Source organism: Centroberyx gerrardi, chromosome 17 (assembly GCF_048128805.1).
Source record: "Centroberyx gerrardi isolate f3 chromosome 17, fCenGer3.hap1.cur.20231027, whole genome shotgun sequence".
Taxonomy (NCBI): domain Eukaryota; kingdom Metazoa; phylum Chordata; class Actinopteri; order Beryciformes; family Berycidae; genus Centroberyx; species Centroberyx gerrardi.
Window position 1 is genome coordinate 11,173,758 of NC_136013.1, and position 22,554 is coordinate 11,196,311.

The following is a 22,554-nucleotide window of genomic DNA, read 5'->3' on the forward strand; positions in this document are numbered from 1 at the left end:
AAAAAATGCATCTTGAAATCAGTGTGTTTCTTCCTCACTCATTTCTTTTTTCCTTACTCATTCTTGCTAATGAGAAATGAATGGACCTGCTACCCCAAAACTGATATATAACCTCAGGCTTTGTCAAGGCTACAGACAAGTGTGTAAACTGGCTAATTTGGTGATATTCAACTAGGGTTGGGATGAAATATCGAAATTCAATATATTGCAATACAAAAATGTGACAATACGTATCATGGGGCAGAAAAATGAATGTTAGCTACATTTTATTCTGCTGTAGTAATCACAAATGAGACGGCTTGCCCATCACTATTTCACAAGCTCTCCATCCAAATTATATTATTTGCACTTTGCAAGGACATTTTTAAATTGTTGTTTACATTCTAGCAAGCCAGTGCCATCACTAGAAAGATTTGTGGCTCAGAGATAAACATAATTCTGCACAGTCAGACTTTGTTGTCATTGAACTTTTATTTATTACAGTGTATCGTGTTTTTATTGAATCGGAACCCCATATTGTGTATCGTGAGATAAACAAATCGTCCCATCCCCATCTTCAATGCAGAATAAATTAATTTCTGCCCTGCCTTCCCCTGGTGATGCGGAGTTGCCTCTGTGCCCATACATGCATTTACAAAACTAACATGGCTGCTTGTTCTGTGACCTCCCACTGACCTCCCTCATCGCAGGTCTGGCTGCTCCCCAGGGCCTGTGGTACTCTGTGTGTGTGTGTGTGTGTGTGTGTGTGTGTGAGAGAGAGAGAGAGAGAGGGTCTCTGGCAGCAGCCCTGCATAGTGGGGGATCTGATGAATGAGGGGGGAGATTAAAATGGTCAACCATGAGCTATGAGCTTTGTGTGGAGTTGTATTTCAGGGCTCTGTGCCCCTCTGTTTCCATGTGTTCTCAGCGTCACTACCCTTGTTTTTCCCCCGGAGCTGCGGTTATTATTATCGTGACCAAAGGAGAGGTTTGATCTAACAACAGTAATTTGAGCTGGGGTTTTGGACTGAACGACATCGGGGTATTTTCACCTCGCTGGTAAACCAAAGGCTCAGAGCAGCGTGCAACCGTTGACTGGTGAGGTTATTTTTCATATAATAACCTGAATCCCACATCCACCGCTTATTTGATCGAGAGACAGAGAGAGAGAGTGAGATAGAAAGAGTTATAAAAGTCTTTTGGATGGGAGGCCGCAGCGTGTCTGAGCACATCTCCTGCAGCAGCCGTGTGATTCATAGAGAAGAGTGCAGACGCCACAGGTGTGGGGAGGAATGTACTCCAACACACACACGCACAAGCATAAACACACACACCTACATACTCTTCTGCATAATCTGGACATCATCCATGAGTATGAAATTAAAGATAGATCCAGGAATGATCAAGTCACTCTGCCATGGTTTGAACTGGCTTTAATATGACTGACAGTCTGAAATGTAACTATGTAAGGGGGTAACTATGTTGCATGTATTTAACACAATAATGAAGCAGTTTTTAAATCTGTAGTTCCTAAAATAAATCTCTTTGGATACATTCATTCACAGTCACATTCCTCTCACGTTTTCCCACACAACCTGTTGTAGGCAGTGAAGCCTATTTCTCTTTCTCTCACTCTGCCATCCTCCTCCTCCTCCTCCACTTGCATAGATTTGCCTGGGGTGTGACTGAGTCATTTCCATGGTTGACTTCACACCACTAATTCAGGTCAGGCATCAGCACTGAGGCTCATGAGTACCAGGGTCCAAGCAGGCACCACAGTGTTAGGCAGCACCTCCCTGCGTATGAACTTAGGACAGATTAAACCACACAGGCAGGAGACAGCGTTAACCCCTGAGACTTCCACACACAGCATCACTGCGCTGTACAAAAGTGATTCTCCCCAAAAAACAAAACAAATCATACTCTAGACCCTCTTTTGCAGGTGTGCCCAATGGTGAACTTTTACATCAAATGATTTTTATTATCCCATTTCCCTTTTTACTTCATTAATTAGCAGAAGAAGCCCTGAGGCTGCGTATATTCATGATTTGAAATGTAATAATATTGTCAAATGTATCATCTTGCAACGCTAAAATCATTTTGCAATCCTATGGAGGGTCCCAATGCAAAGTTTATTTTGATGAAGTTGAGTCACACTGTGTGCTGCTCTGGTGACATGAGCAGGGTGTATGTGTGTGTGTGTGTGTGTGTGTGTGTGTGTGTGTGTGTGTGTGTATGAGTGTGAGAAAGGGAGAGATCTGAACCAGTGTGGCATGTTCCTCAGTGAGAATAGTTAGGCTCTCCTCATGTGGAATGCACTGCAAAAAAAAAAAATCTTAAGTGATTTAATCTTGTATTAAGTCTTTTTTTGTTTTAAGTGTATTTTTCTTTCTTCGGTAGATCTCTGCACCAGTAGCAAAACTTTGTCGCCTAATGGAAAAATAAATCTTGCAAGTTGATTTGCTGTGGAAACAAGTGGGGCTATATTAGAGGAATTCCAATTTTCCTCTATTTGTATACATATATGATCAAATAATTATAAATATTGTTAAAATTTGATCCTGAGCCATAGTATATTTGAAAACAAAATCATAAGAACTGAGTAATATGGGACCTTTAAAAGGGAAAATCCAGCTCTGTTAAAAACAGCTGTTGGTAATGTACCTTGAAATTCTGGATCCATTTTATTGTTTGTTTTTTCTCATTCTCGTGGATAACTGGCCAAATGTAGACAACGTGACACAACGTGACATCACAGTGAAATATTTCCAGCACCACTTCAATGAAATACTCCCATCGCTCTCTCCACCTACACAAAACCCTACACCACCTACACCTTGTCCAAAGGCATTTTGGGAAATGTAGAGAAGGCAGGTTGAGGGAAAGTGAGTACACCAAAAAAAGTAAATTACAATACTTCATCACAAAATAACTGCTGGGATGCATTGAATGTCACAGATAAGAGTGTAAGAGTATCTGAGTCAGCACTAGATTAAATGACTATTTTAGACGAACACTTCAGGTAGTGTGAAGTGTGTGGCCTGTGAATGCTGAATGCACGGTTGTACTGAAGGTTCATCTGTGCAGTGGGGGACCAGGACCCTTCACACAGCGAGGCTTAGCTGTTTAACAGAAAGGTGTGGGCGCTGACTTTGCATTCCACAACAGCTTGTGGTTTTCCTCCTCGTTCCTGACCAATTTGCCTCATTTGTCTGCTTGCTTATTTTGCATGCTGTCAGTTGCAGTTCTCTCTCTTCTATACATGCCTGTGGATTGGAGAAAGTCTAGAGACACACACACACACACACACACACACACACACACACACACACACAGGGTGTACCACTACGAAATCAAAACTTGCTGAGCTTGTTCAGCTAAAGAGGTGAAAGCAGTGAACTTTCTAAACCACACAAGATCAGCCAGGCACACACACACACATACATATACTGACACAGATTTCCAACATGAAGACGTGTTACAAACAGGTTGGTTTTTATTTTTATTGGAATACATAGTCCGCTGTACAGTTGGCAGCTTCAAGAGACCTACATGCAGAGTGCGCCAGCCACAGTAAGGTTAAAACATGCACAATGTATTAAGTCTAAAACAGAAAAACAGCATCCCCACGCAGTCCGCCTCGCATCGCTGACACACTGAGAAGCTTGGAGCAGCAGCGCTCGTTACATCAACAATAATAAATCATAAAACCCTTTTGATCTGATTTCATTACATACATTTCCGTGTTTGACACCGCTGTCTGTCTGTCTGTCTCCCTCTTCTGCAGACATAATCCATTTATAAACACACAGCAATATAAAAAAAAACAGTTCCAACTCCTGGGTTTGATTGTACAGGCCTGAAATTCTTGTGTCTGTGCATGTAATGTCTGTGTGTGTGTGTGTGTGTGTGTGTGTGTAAGAGAGAGAGGAGATCCAGTTTTACATAAGTATATGTATTTTTTTATTCCTACTTATGTGTGTGTGTGTGTGTGTGTGTTTGAGTGAGTATCTGTGCATCGGAGGGCCTGCACACTTCTTTCTTTGGCAGCACTTACAAACATACAGCACACAAGATGCAGAAACCCTGAATTTATGAGCGAGGGAGAACGGGGCAGCGGAGACCCTGGAACACAGAGCGGCTCCCGATAAAACAGGACAACACATGGTGAACCACTCAGCACTGCAGACCTGCTCAGCTCTGATAAAACGCACATAGCTCTCATTCTTCAATGACTATGACACAACCCTGGCCCCTCTTTCTCTCTCTCTCTCTCTCTCTCTCGCTCTCTCTCTCATAAACGGTCTCTCTCTCTGATCCATGGCGTATCATCATGTCTCCAGGTCGTGAGAAATGTCTTGCATTAAAACAACGAACACAAAATACAGGAAAAAGTACTCTCCAGGAGTGTAATAACAACGAGGAAGATGCATTATCTTGCAAAAAATATCATTCTTAAAATCAAAAAAGGACAAATACTTAATATATTTCAATAATAAGGCCCACTTTACAAAATTACAAGATTTTCCTTAAATAAAATCTATCCGATATAGCTTCCAAAATAAGACATCTTTTGTTTAACAAAGAAAAAAAAAACATACATAAGCAGAAAACAAAAAAAGAAAACCCTCAAATTGAATATTTCCCCTTTATTTCAGTAATAATAGTCTTAGAGACAGGGTATCCATCTGGGGAAACATTGGCACCGTCTCCATCTGTAAACTAGAAATACTGTGGAATGATTTTGGCACAATGTTAGAAGGCTGAGACGGAGGCAATAGGGCAACAATAGGGTGCCATGCCTCCAGAAGTATTCAAAACGTTCATTTACTGAGTCCACGCGATTCCTTTCTCAATCTGACGAGATGATTTTCTAAACAGTTACTCTAAGCAACTTTTCTTAGATAAAATTCAATTTGGCCGGTGCAAAAACACAATTACCTAACTCACTAACATCTCTGACTATGGTACATTCAGCGAACAACTACTGAAAATAGACTTGGAGTACAATTTCGGGACACACAAGAAAAAAAAAAAAAAAAGCAGGGCAACTTTTGACAAAGGGGACTAAGGGGGCATTACTTGTTTGAGGTCTTAAAGTTAAGTGCTGGTTAAGTGCAGATTACGGCCTACGCCACCCAATGACACCATGACCCTGGCGTTACAATGGAGGCCTTTGAGGACAAGCGCCAGCTCACTACCCGAGAGCCACTTCCGCCCAGCCACTCCGATCTCCACCAAGTACATTCTAGACTAACTTTATAAAGAGGGAAACAACAATGACTTGTAAGTAACGGATGTTTATACATACACCACCAGAAGTTCAGAGGATTTCTGTTAACCGTTTAGCTGGCGTCTTCGCTGCTCGACTTAACCGCCTCCTCTCCTCTCGTCGGAATTTTAAATCACATCATCCACAGCCATATCTTAAATAATCCGCTCCAACAGCAGCTATTATATTGATTATCTGAGCCAAGAAATGTGTGGCAACACCACCATCAGTCAAGGACAAAAGGAGCCAACAAAATCTGAACGGCATCCAGTTGGGTCTTTATACAAGTCCTGAAACCTGTAATGTCGTCACTCGCGTCCCAGATGACCAGTCAGTACATTCCATCATGTCAACACTCTTTAACCATTAGAAGCAATGGATAAAACCTGTATTATGTGGGTAGTGGAATGCAGCCCAAAACACACAGACTACGGTCTCAACAGGATTCAACCAAGTTCACGTCAAGGCGTCCCGGCACACAGTGTCCACAGACGGAGTGGATGTATAGTACAGTTACCACAATAGTGTTAGTGTACTTTGGGGCCTGGTAAGGAAGAACGGCCGGCGTGCATAGCAGAGGATGGAGTTTCAGCTTTGCCCTTTAAAAAGCCCTGGCTTTCTTTGAAGCCCGTCTCCGGGAGGGGAAACCCTCCAACGCACATAAAACCTACAGTTTCCGACAGCTGGGCTCTTCCTGGGACCCCGACTCTGACGGGGGTGGGGTGGGGGGAGGGGAGGTGGGGGTCATGGGGGGGTCTTTTAGATGTGGTGTTAGTAGAGTAGAAGGTGAGGAAGGTAGTAGAGGCTGTATGGTGGGAAGAGGAGGGCAGGGACAGGAGAGAGACAGAGGATTTGAGGAGAAATGAAGCGGCGACAGTTGGGAGTGAGAATGGGGGAAACTAGGATTGCCTGCGTGGGAGACTGCAGGATTTGGTGGGTGGAGGGCAACAGGTGAGGCAGGAGAAGTGTGGGTGGGTGAAGATGTGTGCTAGTAAAACAGGATAAGGTGTGAGGAGGGCATTGGGTGTCAGGACTTACATCACCAGGGTGCTATATGAGCCCGAGCCAGGGTGATGTCGGCCTCTAAAAAAGAAAAATTCCCAGCTCCACATGCCACTCTGCCAAACTCTGAAAAACACGTGCGTGCATGATGCACATAGACATGCGCACAAACAGGCACACACACATTTGTCATTCAGCACCTTCTCACCAGTCTGGGCCATCTACAGCAGCTAATGACACTCCAGTTCACATGCCAAGCTTTAAACGAGAGTCCTCACTGACATATTAATAACAACATTGCATAGAAACACACTGATGGACAACAGCCACGTGCATTTCTGGCAGGGCAAGCACTGGTGGAACTGGACACTTGATCTCCTCCTGTTTTAATCATCCCTAAAGCGGACATCACTGCCAAGCTGTCCATCTTCCTCTCTCCTGTATTTAGAAGCCCTGAGTCAAGAAGAAGAGACAGGATTAGATGCAGGACTGACCTCTGACCTTTCAGCTACCCAGGGGGCCGTCCATCACTATCTGGTGACGGCCCTCTGGCCGTCAATAAAACCGCTCTCTGAACCAGCAACACATATCACTGCTGTTAAGAATCAAGGCATACCTCAAGGAAACAAGGGTCCAAGGAAGATGTGGAGAAAGGAATCGAGAAGGAGAGGAAGAGGGGAGGGAGGGAGAGAGCGCTGTAACACTTGGCTTTTCCAAAATACTAAAAGGAAGATTGGAAAAAGTTGAAAAGATGGGTTGGGAAAGGAAAGAGATGGCATTTCTCTCAGTAAATGAGAAAAGTGGTGGTAGCAACAATAACAGGGAAAGCTTTCCAAAGGAGAGCAGAGTAAAAGGACCATGTGATCATCAAGTCTTGGCATATAAGAGCTCCGCACAGTGTGGTTGTTCTGTTTTTGCTCTGAACACATAATATCATAAAGCCAGCAGTAGCCATGAAAAGGCCACATGGCAACACTAAGACTTTCTGAAGCTGCGCTGCACCCTGGGACTCTGACAGACAGATCCAAAGGACATAACTGTTTGGGCGGTGCGGTCTACATTCTTGTAAGGGGTCCTTTGAAGTTGGGTTAGAAAAAAAAAACAATTTTCTCAGGGAGCTTTTTTTTTTGAAAATGTTCTTCACTTGAATCAAAATACTTTAACAATCTTCCATTCAACAATATAACGTTTAAAAAAAAAAAAAAAAAAATCAAACCGTACAATCAATATTCATGTCATTTGTCCATACAGCAAGTGGAGGAATATAGTGTGACTGGAATACTACTGACTTTGTTGGGACAATCCACCCCTCCTAAATCAAGGCACCAATGTTCATAGATATTTCTAGAAAGGGGCAAAAGGAGAGTAACGACGACAACATGAACGATTAGTGACAGAATATAAAAATGTACATACTGAAGGGAAACGAACCAGTGAGTTTGGACTTAGCGGCCTAGTCGCTATACAGCCATCCCTTCCTATCATGACAGAGATAATGAAGTACTGCATGACAACTCTGAGATAGTTACAGACATTGCATGGGTGGAGAGTTTATTGATTGCATATAATGACTATTTCCTGCTTGCACAAACAGTAAACTGTCAAAGCTACAGGACTGTCACAGGCTGGGGTCCTGTCACCAAGCTGACTTCTTCACAATAAAAGAACATGTATATTTATATATATATATATCTATATATGGAGACTAATAAATATTACAGCTAGATGGTATGGTGCAAAAAGTTGGAGGCTGGTAGAATACAGGAGAACTGAGAAATGTAACAGGTCATTCCCACCAGAGTCTGACACAACAGCATTGAAATCCATGACAGCAGAGGAACAAGATGGAGATCGGGCTTCAAAAGACACAAGTTCTTCATCAGATCCCACGTCTCCCAAAATGTCACAGTTATGGTTACGGTGCACTGTCTCCCTTTTAGGAGATGGAGAAGGCGATGGTACGGGATTGGTTCTGTTTTCCATTGGCAAATATCAAGCCGTCAAGCAACAGGCCATTCTAAGCTGCATTCCAAAAGCAACATGGCATCCCATCTCATCATACAACAGGTTTTGGTTGGGAGATCAAAGTTCACATTGCCCGTGGTATTACAGTGGATCTTGTGTGTCAGACATGAAAGCCAGCAGGAGCCTGTTCAAAGAGTGTAACTTTAAAGAACAATCAGACAAAGTTCAGCAATGTAGAAGAGGTTTCTGTCACAGAGACGCACCAGATTTCTATCTTCACGTTTTAAAACATTTTACCTCAATGAATACATCCCATTTGATACTGGCCAATGACTAAATCTGTGTTTCTATGGCACCCCCATGGTTACTATGGCCCCAGCCAATGAGAGACAAGAGATACTCCTCCAGCCCACCAACCAGAAGTTCAGATTTTATATTGTAACAAAATAATACACCTCTATAGAAATAAAAAAAGGAGAGAAGTTTTGCGACGATTCGCACGGCGAACCCAGTCACACACAAGCTGGACTGACAGTTCCTTGTGGTTGGAGGTACAATACCCAAGTCCAACCAAACCAAACTTGTATCTTCCTATGACTGGCTGGCGTGTATATTTACAGCAGCGCTGAAAATACGTCCGCCTTGCCAGGCCAAGTTTGCTGGTACTCCAAGTTCCAATATTCAGTTGAAACAGAAACTCCATTTTGCTATTGCTCTCTCAAACTGCATGAAGGAGGACAGTTGCGACCACTGCAAAACAAAGCACCATGGGAACTGTAGCATGGTTTGAAGTGATAAACAACCCCCCTCCCCCAACCCCTTTTTTAAAATATGCACATTGCAATCCATTGAAGAGTGCAAACATCAGTTTTCTTGTTTTGATATGGTTAAGTAGAAGGGGAAAGGATGGTGCACAACAGGAAGCAAATTACTAAGAGTCAAAATAACTGGTGAAAATGGCATAAAGCATAAATAAGGTAATAGGTCTAACAGATATAATGTGTGTGTGTGTGTGTGTGTGTGTGTGTGTGTGTGTGTGTGTGTCCTCCTAAAATGAGGCCAACCAGTCATCCTTAAAGCAGAGTGCATGCTGAGTTACAATTCTCCAAGTGCTCTTCATTTATTACTTACAAACATGCAAATGCTCTCTACACATCAAATCCAGTTTGAGGTCACTGCATGCCAAAAAGTGGTGACGTATGGGCTGAAATTGAATCTCAAGATTAAACATGTGTGTGCATGTGTTTGCGTCTTTGTGTGTGCATGCATATATGTATGTGTGTGTTTGGGGGTGTGTGTCTGATTGTGAGAAAAAAGGAAACTCTAGAAATAACGGCTGGTATTGTCATCTAAGCAAATGCGAATGCAGTAAGAAAATGTTAATATCATGACACACGGCTGCAATGTGGGTAATTTGCTTCCTGTTTTTGGTCACATTTAAGGTACAAATCCTTTAGTTTGTGAAGAATTTTGCATGAAGTTCCAACCCTGCGAGGAGAAGACGCATCTTCCACATCCATCGGGGGTCGTTTCAGTAATAAAAAGTCGTTGAAATTGTGGCGTGAGCTCAAGGGGAAAGCGACATACTTCCAAAACTCCACTGGGGTCGCGGTCATGGTCCTCTCAGAAAGGCATCCTAAGCGTCTCTCTCTCTCTCTCTCTTTCTCTCTTGCTCTACCTCCCTTTAAACCCTGGCACACAGGAGGATCTCCAGCCATCCCCAGCATGCCAGCCTCTCCCTTGTCAAGTCTCGGGATTACACTATAATACATCCAACGCAAGAAGCAGAAGAGGATACATGGGCTGGTGAGGCGACCTCCAAAACACCGCGGAGGCACTGGACTCTCTTGTCTGTGGGTTTATGCCTCTTCCGGGACGGGGGAAGGTTCCGGAGAGGAAGGGGCTGTCCGCGTCTCGGCGTACGCTCAGGGTCAGAGTGAGGATGTCGAGTCAGTGGTTTGTTGTTCTGTATGGCTGCAACTGCTATTTTTCTTTTCTTTGCTCGTTATAAAAGCAGCAGATGTTGTCTGATGGAGATAGGTGGTAACAGATGTAGCCACTGGTTGATGGGAGACTGGGGTTTGGCCCTCCGTGTGCAGTTGAGAGATTAATGGAGTGCTGTGAAAGAAACAAAAGAAAAAGGTCTTAATATTCTTTTCAGTGGTGACATATAATCAAACTGATCATCACTGTTGGCATTTTATCATAACTACACATCTTCAGGAACATGCTTTTTCCATGTATTTTTTACAGTATTTTATTGATCCCTGAAGAGAAAGAGTGCAGGCTCAGCTACAGAGCAGCAACCCTGCAGCTGGTAGGGTTCAGTGTCTTGCTCATGGACACTTCAGCAGGGCGGACGCTTGCCGTTACGGGGATTGAACCCAAAACTCCCTACACCACCCTGTTGCCGCAACCATGATGAATGGACTACACCCAGTGTGTTACATCTCAGCTCTGCTCAGCTTGATACAGCTAGTTTGGTGTGAAACCCCCCTAAGAGATGTGACATGATTGCAGTAAGAGTAATTAACATCATTTTTTCCTTTAATTAGAGCTCAGAGGAGTTTCAGTCTGGTCAGGAGGCGGCCCTTCTCTCACTCTAATGCCAAGAGAAGGGAAGAGGAGAGGAGCTGCTCTCTCCTACCTGTCCTCGATGCTGTGGATGTCCTGCTCAGCCCAGGCTCAGTCTAGTGTTCAGACTGACGGTGGCTCCAAGGTCTGCTCCCCGCTCCGCTCCTCCCCTCGGCCCGAGCCCCTGACCCCTGACCCCTACTGGACCACGGCTCCCCTCTGGAGGAGGCCCCCGCCGTCTTGGACGCCCGGTCGTAGGAGCTCCCCAGGTGGTGTGAGTCGCTGCTGGGTGCCTGCCGTCTCCAGGAGGCCGGGCTGTGGCTGGGGTTGGGACTGGGGGTGGGACTGGGCTCCATGCTGTCAGCAGCCTGGAACAGTCAGAGAAAGGAGATAAAGGAAATACTTGGTGAAAAGATGCTGAATTAAAACCACTGCCCATAATCTGAACCTGGCAGCTCCAGCAATTCTTTGTTTGATAAGCGGGGATTGGGTTGGCAGCGGCTTGGTCATAATAGAAACAAAAACGCATTAAAATAGAGGTCAGATTATTCAATTAATGCCACATTGTGTAGTTTTATATAAGAGCCCAGGGCATTTTGTTTGGGTAGTGTGGGGCCTTGTTTAGTCCAGCAGTGTATTATTTGGGTATTAGATACATGCTGTTTATGTTAACTGGTGTGTGACAAGGAAAATCTGCCATGTGGATTTCTGCCAGGGGAAAAATTCCCAACCAAAAACCCCAAACATACCCCAAGCTGAGAGATTTATAATTTGGTGGGCTGACTAGAAAACAAACCCCAAGTTACTAGTCTGTGGAGGCTACAACGGCACGTCCCCTCACATAACCTCAGTGACCCTGCTGTAGGAAAGCGAGAGTTAGATGACGATGCAGTTCCTAAACACACAGAAACAGCACCCCGCTCCTGTAATTTCAGCTTTAAAAAAGCACCATAATTAGTGACATTTGGTGGGTTGGAGTTGGCTTCTGATGGCAGTTTTAGAACGCATTCTCGCTAATTGGCTTTAATGGAGCCCTGCTGGACTGCCTTTCTTGGTCTCCAGGGGCAACAGACAGGAAATCAGTCACCAGCCAACGCTGCCAAATAGGCGTGGTCAATGTGGTCACTTCCTGCTGTAGTCACCAGGGGGAGGAAACAGCAGAGCGGCACATTCTCCTTCTATGGTAAGCCACTGCTGAAGGACCAGGGGTTTTCACAAGGTTGCCATGTAATGTGCCTCCAGTGTTCCTGCTACCCCGAACTGCAGGTTTGTTCATTGTTCAGTACACTTTAATGGACTTAAAACAAAAACATTAAATAAAATTACACAAGACAATAAAAAGTGTGGCATCTATTGAAGGAGATTTCAAGTTTCTCCTTTGTCCAGAACAAAAAAAGCTTGAAAATGAGTGTAATTTACTATACAACCAAACAGTTCCTAAAATGTAAGTGGCTTCTGTAAAAGTAAAGCTTAAAAAGATTTTTCTTCCAAGTTGTTCTGTGTGAGCTATGGAGAATTGTTTTCCCATGTTGCTGAATGTTAATTTGAGAAAATATTTGGGCTGTCAGCCTGTAATGAATGTTGTTAAGTAGGTTGATGTGCCAGATTGTGCTGCCGTCATCACAGACCTGCTCCTGTTCACAACGCATTGGAATGCCTTCTGATTGGAAAGCTGGTATTTAAAGGAAGTCAGAATCAGAAGCAATAAATCATCTCTCGCAACGCAGGATGACAAGCCAACAATATGAAAACAAAAAAGTTGGGTGGAGAAAACTAGTGCTCCTACTTGTACATATCTTTTGCTAATCACTTATGTGTCAAGAGAACAGGATAGTCTCCTGTTCTGAGATAATAAACTGTGTTGTAGGCTTTGTGTTCAGATTCTTAATCTCTACCAATCCTTTAGTCAGCTCTTATCTGTCAAACGTGTCTCATGCTCTCTTGAGAAAAATAGCTTGCGAGAAATTTTCAACACAGTGCTTTTGAATTCACCCTAAAAAACCAAACAGCACAAGGCAGCCGTGAAAACATTCTGCTTTGTAATACAGAATCAAGACCAGCAGATATAAGAAATAACACAACCAGCATGTCACAGGTTCTGCAGAACAAATTATATCCCTGCTTTATATCTGTCTCCCCTTGGTTTCATTCCCGATTTCGAAGAATGATGTTGCCTTGTCAAACCAAACTCTAAATCACCTCTCCGGCACGACAATGATCATGACACCCAAGTCGAAACATTTCAGAAAAGGTTTAACTCATACTGCTTATTGAAATTTCTGTTAGAAGCATTTGATTTATCTTTAATGGTTACAACACACTTTATGGAAAGCCATTCTTCAATCAGCTTTTTTCACAGGCCATTTGTGCGGTATCTGTTGTCTGATGTTCTAACCTCCTACTGACAACTCAACGCCACTCCATCCAGCTTCAGCTCCTGCTCAGATCGTTTTTCCAGAGGGCTTTTTCTGTGCAGGTCATGTCAGGCGAACGGTGAATATAAGTACAGTCCTGATCCCACATTTCACCTTGTTGCCACTGGTTTTCGACTCAACAAAGGATGTTTTGGTATCTCGCTCATCGGCCATATCGGCCCCGCTGTCCTCAGCCAAACATAAGTTCACGGCCCATTCATTTACAGCCTGAGGTTTCCTACTGCTACAGCGGGGAGGAAATACTACAATGCCGTTCTGTTCTGTACCCCGAGGTGTGGAGTGACTGCTACAGAAAGCGAGTACTCCCCGTTTTAACACAGAACCGCTAGCCTTATTGATATCAGAATTGGACTTCAAGTGTGCTTTGGACCACATCCTATGTCCTCATTCCCCAACACTGAATCTGCTCACCACGCCCATTATCAGAGCCTTAAAAATGTGTAGCATTTATCCCAGTTCAGGGAAACTAAAGGCAGGAATCAAGGGCAAACAGCAGCCACTGAGGAAGACCATAATGATATGACCACGACCTTTCAATAGACGAAGAGGCATCACTCACTCTCCCATAAGGGGCAGAACAAATGACAACCAAATAATTTATACATGAGGGTAAAAAAAGAAAGCTAATCAATAAGCTATCAGTTTTCCTAGGTCGCTCTAGGGTACTTAAAGGAATTGGGAGTGTTGTCTCCTCCTAAATGATTATTGATCGAGAGCGCCTTTCTGGTCTAACTTGATTTTGGTCTGCACTCCTCTCATCACTTGTGTTTACTGGGAAGCCTTTGACATGGACGGTTATAAACAGAAATGAAAGACAAGTCGATATGAGATTTTAATCTATGAGATTTTAATCTCTGAGCAATACTTCTAGCAAAAACAAACCCGCAGGTTCTGAGAATACACTGAGAATTTCCCTGTGCTCCCTGTGCATTTCCAGCAGTTTTTCCAACCTACCGCTAATCCTTCAATCCTGCTATGCTCAAAGAGAATTGAGAATTTATGAGGAGTAACTTTCTAAGCACAATACCGCCATAGGCGCAATAGTCTGACCCGACATTAACCGTCTAGTCCTGCATGGTCTTAGCTAATAAATCACAGACTGCACCTTTAATAGATCAAGGGTCAGCCGCAGATAGACGAGTACAGATAACCGGTGAAAGAAACGTCAATGTGATGTTGGTTAATGATGACTAGCTACATTCCTCTTCTTTCAGACCTCGTGCCTCAATCGACAAGCTTGTAATAACACAGCTCACTTCTATCAACCTTTGACACTGCAATCACAGACTAATCTCTAACCTCCCATTGTCCTAACTACTGTTACATTTAACAAACCTCTTGGGAATAGAGGTTGTTCGGACCACTGAAATGTATTGAAATTCCAAACCAAAGCTAATTGGAAGCGCTCCAAGACACACTTACAAGACCAATTCCGATATGGACCACATTTGTTTTGCACTGTAGCAATTCTTTCTCATGATTCCTATCTGATGGACTGGCCCGTTCATAAATCTAAGGTTTGGATGAACAAGTACCCACTAACCAGGTTTAGGAAATGTGCATAACAGAGTACACAATACATAATTGACAAAAGGAACTGAAGGAATAACAACAAGACGGGCAGCTCATCAGCTCACAGCTGGTTTACCACTTCAGAGCCAGCGCTGAGCCCAGTTCCTGAGAAATACTCCATAGTCCATCTCTAAGTAGGGCTATCAAGGGTGACTGATGAGGGACAGGGACAGGAAGGGGTTGAATAGGAGGCTAATGAACTAGACTGAGAGGGGAAGGACGGGAAGCTGTCCTGAGTGTGTGTGTGTGTGTGTGTAATTAATGCAGAGCCGGGGTCAAGGCCATGTGGTAGAATTGACTTGGGCAGTGACCCTGACAGAGCTCCTCAAATACATGACTTGAAATCACTTTGTTCGGGTCAGGGCTTGGATGACAAATGAAAGAGGGGGAAGGGCAGAAACAGAGACAGGGGAGAGAGAGAGAGAGAGAGAGAGAGAGAGAGAGAGAGAGAGAGAGAGAGAGAGAGAGAGAGAGAGAGAGAGAGAGAGAGAGAGAGAGAGAGAGAGAGAGAGAGAGAGAGAGAGAGAGAGAGAGAGAGAGAAGAGACAAAGGTGACAGTCCCCTATGGCTTTTCTACCAGTCCATAGTGGTGCTGAAGGGAGGTTTGATTCAAATTCAAATTCAAAACAACTTTATTAATCCCACTAGGAGCAATTAGTTTGAGGGTCAAGGCTCAGTGTTAGACTGATTTCATTAAGCCCATTGAAGACTAATGAGACAGAGGAGCCTTATATGCATGCATGCTTGTGCATGTGTGTGTGTGTGTACATGTGTGTAATAAGGTAAAACCCAACAGCAATTACAGCTCTAAGGGCATGTTAGTCCTGGCTGGAGATGAGAGGCCCCAGCTTAAGGCTTGGGAGTCTGTATCCATTGTCTTTTCATGTTATGACTGATGCATATTGGTGTGTGGCTGTGTGTCTATGAGAAATCTGGAAATTCCATGAAATATGTGAAGGTTCAAACTTGTTACACGCATCAACCACCAATGTTGAAGATTGGAGGGAGGTGTAGTGGGAAGGACAACATGACCAGTGATCATCTGGGCCAGTGAGGGCTGCGTCAGTCAGCACTGCGGTGTGAAAAGGCTCCGAGTAACAGAACCCACGAAGCAGATAACTAGCCTCGACAATGAGCCGTTGAGCAGCGCAGCGTGGCTTTGTTGTAGAACACGGCTGTGACCCCGTAACCCCCCCCGATGTCCAGGTCCTGACCTGTCAATAACCCTCCATCAACTTCCAAAAGGAGGCCCCTGCATTCGTGGCTCAACCGCAACAGCAACATAAACAACAACATTGTAGTGGGCCGGCCATGGGCGGAGGATTCGGGATGTGTTCATGCATGCTTGTATACAAAAAACAAAGCAACAGCAAGCATGTTGTCTACCACAAATTATGTCACCAGTTGGGCCAATCTGTAGCAATTATAATCAAGCAGCAAATGCCCTCCCTCTAAATAGTATGTGTGCATGTATGTTTATGTAGTATAAAGTATATAGTGTATGTAGTATAGGTGTATCTCAGTCTCTATCTAGACTTACTGTATGTAGTCTCCTTAGCCTACATACCAAGTTTGGTCTTGTTAAGTCAAAAAATGAAAAAGCATTGAGCTGTATCTTGTGAAAACTCCTTAGTACGTCTTCAATAGCCGATTCTAGCTTGCTGTATGAATACATGACAAAATAAACTAAACTATTGATATCTTTATTATCCAGAAGGAAAACACTATCAAAGATGATGGATGATAGTGTGTGTGTGTGTGTGTGTGTGTGTGTGTGTGTGTGTGTGTGTGTGTGTGTGTGTATGTGTGTGTGTGTGTGTCTGAAATCAATCTTCAATCCCTGGTCCAGTTTATCTGCAGAGGAAAACACAGGGATCCTACCCAGAGGCCTCTAGTCCAGCCTAGTTTGTCAAACTGACAGACTGACATGTTGTTGTAGCTATGGAGCCCAGTTTGTTAGTGTTTCTACAACCATTTGACAGTGTGCTATACACCAATAGACAAGTAAGTTATTACTGTAGCTCATTTGTAATTTTCACCTCATCTTTCTGATGCCTTGTTTAACCTTTTTGCTCTCAGTGAATAAAAAGAGTAGATATGCACACATGCACACACGTGAGCGCATACATGTGCGCGCACATGTACATGAAATTACAGGGCGCAATCTGGCATTTTGGTCAGAAATGAGTTATTCATATAATGTAGGTCCACAATCTTTTACATGTGGATGAAGTTAGATGTTAGAGCGTGTTTGTGGATAAAACATTTTTACAAAGGTTTAATAAAGTTTACCATGTTAAATGTGAAAAGTTAAATGCTATCTCAAAACTACTGATTGCAGATGAAACCATATAATTCCAAGTTCGTGGCACACATGCACACTGGTACATGTACATGCTTGCATACAGGAATGTGCGCGCGCGCGCGCCCACACACACACACACACACACACACACACACACACACACACACACACACACACACACACACACACACACAAACACACTCAAGCTCCATGGAGGTGAGCCTTTGAACAACCATCTTCGGTTATGTGTGCGTAGAATAGCAATGCAGCCTGGCAGGGGCACAGACGGTAAATGTGCTGGCATACTTAAATACAAGCAAGCTATTTTCTTCTCCTTGAGGTTTTCCTAACCTTCTTTTCCCCCTGTTGAGGTCTTTTTCATTTCCATCCTCCCTCTTTTTTGTCCCACCCTTTTCTCTTTGTGCTTACTAGGGCAGCAGGAGTGGGGCCTACAGAACTGCTGTGCTAAGCTTGAAGTCCCAGGGCCTGGCGTCAGGGAAAAATACAAGCTGAGCTCTCATGCAAAGTGGACACACCAGGAGCTAAACCCTGTGGTTGTGCTTTCTGGACTCTTATCTTCAAGACAAAACTATTTGCACAGTGGAACCGATAATACCTACAATTGTACAGCAATTTTTATCTGGCAGAGTACTTTGAAAGTTAGGTGCGAGGCACAAGCTCAGGCACACTTCTGTTTGGTGCCAAACATGTTCAAGAGACTTACCATAAAAACAGGCACAAGAAAGCCCCCATTTAACTTACTGACCACTTTTTTTCTAAGAAGGGAGGAATTCAACTTTAAGTAAATTTGTTTGAAGAATACAAATTATCCTCTCTTGTGTCCGACCTCCAGATGTGATGAATTTGACATCCAGTATAAACAAAATCCTATGAAAATATACATTCAACACCAATACTAAGAAATATTTGTCATACTAATGGCGCCAAACACTCCATGTATCCTCCCTTGCCAAGTATCAATGATGACCAGACACGTCTTGGACAGTAGAAGCTATTGGAAGAAGATGGAAAAAGAACAGAAACTTTCCCTATTAGCTTCTGTTGATGCTTTCTTTGAGGGAGTATTTTTCATTCCTTATCCTTAACAGACTGAATATTCCAAGCGTGTGAAATCCCCAGCAAAATGCTGCCAAACTCCGACACCGTTTTCAACTTTCTACTGTCTGAAGATAAATAAAGAATCAAATGTTTCATCTTCAAAGTCAGATAAGAACACTTCAGGGAAATCAAGCCAATATTTTCTTGAGTTTTACACAAATGTTTTCCCTTTGCAGTGTCAAATTGTTTAAGTTATCTTAAGATACAAGTTATTTGAGATAGCGCTATCTACTTTCCCATCTTCTTTCCACTTAAACTGCTTGTTGCATCAATCATTTGTGTTAAAATTTTATATCTAGCTGCTTCATCTGAAATAAACAAGTCCTAAAAGACATTTATAAGAGACTAAACAGTGTAAAAACCTAAAGTGGTTTGTCCTACCATGGGCTGTTGTGTGTATGAGCGGCCCCAGGACTGAGAGGAGACAGGCTCGTGGGGTATGGTCCTTCCCAGGCCCCCTGCCTCCATGGTGGGAGACTGGGAGCGCTTGCCCCGGCGGACCCCCGGTTCCTGGACGTCTCTGGTGCTAGTAACCACACTGTTGATCCTACGCATGTATACCTGGGATAGTCACAGGGAGCAACAGAAAGAGCAACATAATGCAGTCATAAAGTAATTAGGGTAGTTCATTCCTTCTCTCCTCCCCTTATTGACTCAACAATTTTACTAATTTAGTCCATATTTGTTTGATACTATTCTTTCATAGTTGTGTTTCATTCTTGTCTTGTCATTTCTTCAAGCAAGTTATGCATTCCTTTCATGTATTCAGTCATTCCCTTACCTCTGCAGGGGATGGCTTGGCTCCTTTCTGTGCTGCAGCATTCCCACTAGGTCCCGCTCCGCTGTTTACCATTTCCTCTGTGTCGAGTACGGTGGTCGCCCGGTAGGCCCTCCATGTGGTCGAGGCTTCTGCCTCATCTTCCGACCCGCCATCCATCATCATCATCCTGGGACCCTCTCTTCCTCGACCGCCTGTCTCATCCACTGACGCAGGGCCCCGGTTCCTCCAGGTGCTTCTCACGGTCACGTTCCTCATCTCTGGTAAACTGTCTTGGTGGGAGTGCTGTGTGCTGTGTCTCTGGCTTCTCCAGCTGGTGACCGTGGTAGTGCTACTGCTGCTGCTCTCGAAGCCCGACTCTGTGTCGTTGAAGTCTGCGGAGGTGGTGTCCGGGGACCGGAGGCTGAAGTTGCTGCGTTGGGAGCACAGGTGGCTGGTGGTGGTCTCCACTCTAGATGAATCATGCAGGCTGGACCCTGATGAGGGGTCGTCCTGGTCTTCTGCCCCACAGTCCTGGCCCTGGCAGGGCCGCAGGGCGATCTCACTCTTGGGGATGGAAATCTCATACGGGACGGAGATGCTGCCACGGTGCTCACTGCTGGGACCTGGCAATAACCAAAATCAAATCAAATATTTTCCAGGCATTTCGAGGGAGCAACAGGTGGAAAACAATGCAGTGTCTATCATAACGTCAAATCAAAATCTATTCATACAGCACTTCATGGTTAGTCCTTAAACCAAATCTAACAAAAAGTTTGTGGCAAAAACTTTTTTAGTCTAATACCTAAAACTAAGCTACTTAGGTAGAACATGTGGATTGTTGAGAATAGAGTATCCCTTGAAGGTCTACTCTTATTATATAGAAATTGTATTTAATTGTGATGGGTCCAGTACAGATGGCAAAAAGCAGCCAAATAGGGTTTCTTTTTTTAGTATAGTATAGATACCATCCTTTATATAAAGTGTCTTGTGTGGTGCTAACATGCATATGATCTGTGAAAATGGAATATAGCTTTTGAAATTTTAGAACTTTGAGTTATGGTTAACTGAAAACTATACTTTGCAAAGCAACGCAATGAGAAGGCTAACTATAATGCAATACCAAGGACGGGCACATAATAACTAACAGATGCAATATAAGTTCTTGTATATCTTTGAAAAATGAATCTGTTGCTCTACCAATTAGTGTATGCAAAAGTGAAAAACAAGCTACCTATAAGGATGTTGCTGGTGGAGGTGTGGCGTTCTTTGATGGCCGCGGGTTCACTGGACACACTGCTGCTGCGGCTGCTGGTTCTGGAAGAGCTCGGGTCGTTGGGATAGATGGTTATACTACTGGTCATCTTACTAGTGGTGGTCACGACTGGTTTGGTGGAGATTTTGGGTTTGCCATTGGTAGCTAAAGGTTCTGACATCATCACTTCCTTCCTGTCAATCTCGACGATGGCAGGCTTGATGACAGCTTTTGACCTCAGCGCTTCGCGTGGGCTGCACACTCGCCGGATCTCGATCCCTGACGGAGTATGTGTGGGCTCCTGGGGGCCTCCCTCAGCGAACAGTGATCTGCTATGGAGCTCTTCATCAAACGAGCTCCTGGAGGAGGAACCCTCTGAATGCGAATCATGAACATGGGAGTATCTAGGATACTTGGAGGCTGCAGTCCTACTGCTTATAGTTGCAGTAGTTACCTCAGTCACAGGTTCTGGTTCAGAGGGCCTCGAACCAGTAGATTCTGTTTCAGAGGCAGAGGAATGACCCTCTGACCCCTGGTCATTGGGCAACAGTGGAGTGACATGGGATCTGTAGGCTGTGTAGGATCCATTGGCTTTGGAGAGGCTGGCGATGGAGACGGGGACAGCGGCAGAATCCTGAACCTGGTCCAGACATTCCTGATCTGAGGCAGATGCTGTCTCCTTCTCTAGTGCGGAGATGCTGTTGACTTTACTGGAGCTCTCAGGTACAACATCAGAATTGTTTGACTCGCTATCGCTACCAACGTACAATTTTGAAAACTTATCTACTCTGCTCTTTTTGCTATCCCCATCACTCTGTTTCTGAGCTGTCCTCCATGGCTTCTGGTCATTAGCTGCTGGAGGGTAGCGACTGAGGACAGACACTTTCTTGGCATCACTAGCAGATGCATTTACAGCGCTGTGAGTGGCTCCTCTAATCTTCTCCTCTGCTCCTCTTCCCGTGTCTCTTATTCCGTTATCAGATGCACTCGCAGTAGTTGTGGTTTTGGGTGTCCTCCTGCTCTTGTGAGCAGGACTGAGGGCTCTCCTGACAGACTTAGGAGAGCTCTCCTCCGAGTGGCTCAGCTCTTTGCTCCTCAGCTTGGTCTCCCTCTTGTGCTGAGGAGACAGCTCCCTGTTCCTGTATTTGGGGGAGCTTGGTTCTGAGACAGCAGCAGCACTCCTGTATTTGGGCTTCTCTTGTCTGAAACCTCCCTTCACATTAATCTCTTCGTTCTCAGCTTTGCCATTCTCCAGGACCTTAGCGGGGCTGTTGGGGCAAATGTTAGCGCTTCCATTGCCGTGTTTATCCGCATTACCAGTTCCGTTTCCTCCAATTCCGCCATTTCCGCAGAGCTGCGTCCTGAGCTGTTCCACTTGCTCGCTGAGTTGGCGAGCCCGGTTCCGTTCCATCTGGAACTTGTCATGGAGTTCTCCGTTCTTGGACTCAGAGTTCTTCAGGTCCTCCTCCACTATCTCCAGCTGTTTGAGGCGGTTCTTCAGCCTCTCTACCTCCTGGGTCAACTCTTTCACTTTGTTGTCCTCCTCCTGTGGGCCTTCTAGGCTGTTCTTCTCATTCTCAGATTTGTTCCTGAGACCAATGTTGTCGTCGGCCAACTTCAGGTAGTCAAGGCTCTTTTTGCGCTTGCTGGTGAGGAGGCCCGTGGACGACAGCTCATCTTCAATTCGTGACCTCATGAAATCTGCGCGACCGGGGTCCGCTGACATGCCGAGGCGATTCTTCTGGTGCTCCAGTTTTTCTGTCAGCTTCAGAATGATCTTCTCATCCTCCCTCTGTTTCTCTAGTAGCCTCTTACGTTCACTCACAAAGGTCTGGGTGAATCCTTTGAGTTTCTCCAGCTCCCCGGCTAAGGCCTGCTCTGCCCTGTCCAGCTTCGCCTCTGACCCCTCCACCTCCTTCAAACGGGCCTTGAGGGCCTCCAACTCAGACGAGAGCTTCTTGGTCAAGTTCTTCTCCTCATTGAGGCTGAGACAGAGCTGGCTGCAGTCTGACTTACTCTTCCCAAAAGCCTCTTCCAGTTTCTCCAGTTCGGCCATCCTCCGCTGCAGACGTTCAATCTCTGCCTTCAGCTCCTTAGTAAGGCTCTCCTCTTCTTCCAGTTTCTCTCTCACTGTGCGGCAGAGGTCCTCGGCTTTGCGTACCTCCTCATCCTTGCCCTGGATCTTCAGCAGGCGTTTCCTCAGAGCCTCCACATCCCCAAGCAGGGAGGAGTTGCTGCCTTCTGCCTGGATGACCTTGTCCTGCAGAGGAGAGGAAGTTGTTTATTCAACAATTCATGAATGTACTCATCTATTTCTTT

At 44.6% G+C, this 22,554-nt stretch overlaps 1 protein-coding gene across 2 annotated transcripts in view; it reads right to left on the reverse strand.

Moving 5' to 3' along the window:
• Positions 1 to 3,451: 3,451 nt before the first annotated feature.
• The window catches only part of luzp1 (leucine zipper protein 1), a 54,228-nt gene continuing 35,125 nt past the window's right edge, over positions 3,452 to 22,554 (reverse strand). Inside the window, exons 4-8 of one of the 2 annotated variants that reach the window (XM_071903429.2) lie at positions 20,215 to 22,495; positions 19,005 to 19,606; positions 18,605 to 18,784; positions 10,866 to 11,160; positions 3,452 to 10,336 (exon numbers count right to left, since the gene is read on the reverse strand). In XM_071903429.2, coding sequence (XP_071759530.1) covers positions 10,909 to 11,160; positions 18,605 to 18,784; positions 19,005 to 19,606; positions 20,215 to 22,495 — 3,315 coding nt within the window. In that variant the 3' untranslated portion in view covers positions 3,452 to 10,336; positions 10,866 to 10,908. Of the gene's footprint in view, positions 10,337 to 10,383; positions 10,821 to 10,865; positions 11,161 to 18,604; positions 18,785 to 19,004; positions 19,607 to 20,214; positions 22,496 to 22,554 lie in introns of those variants that run through there. The other variant, XM_071903430.2, reaches the window with a different exon arrangement.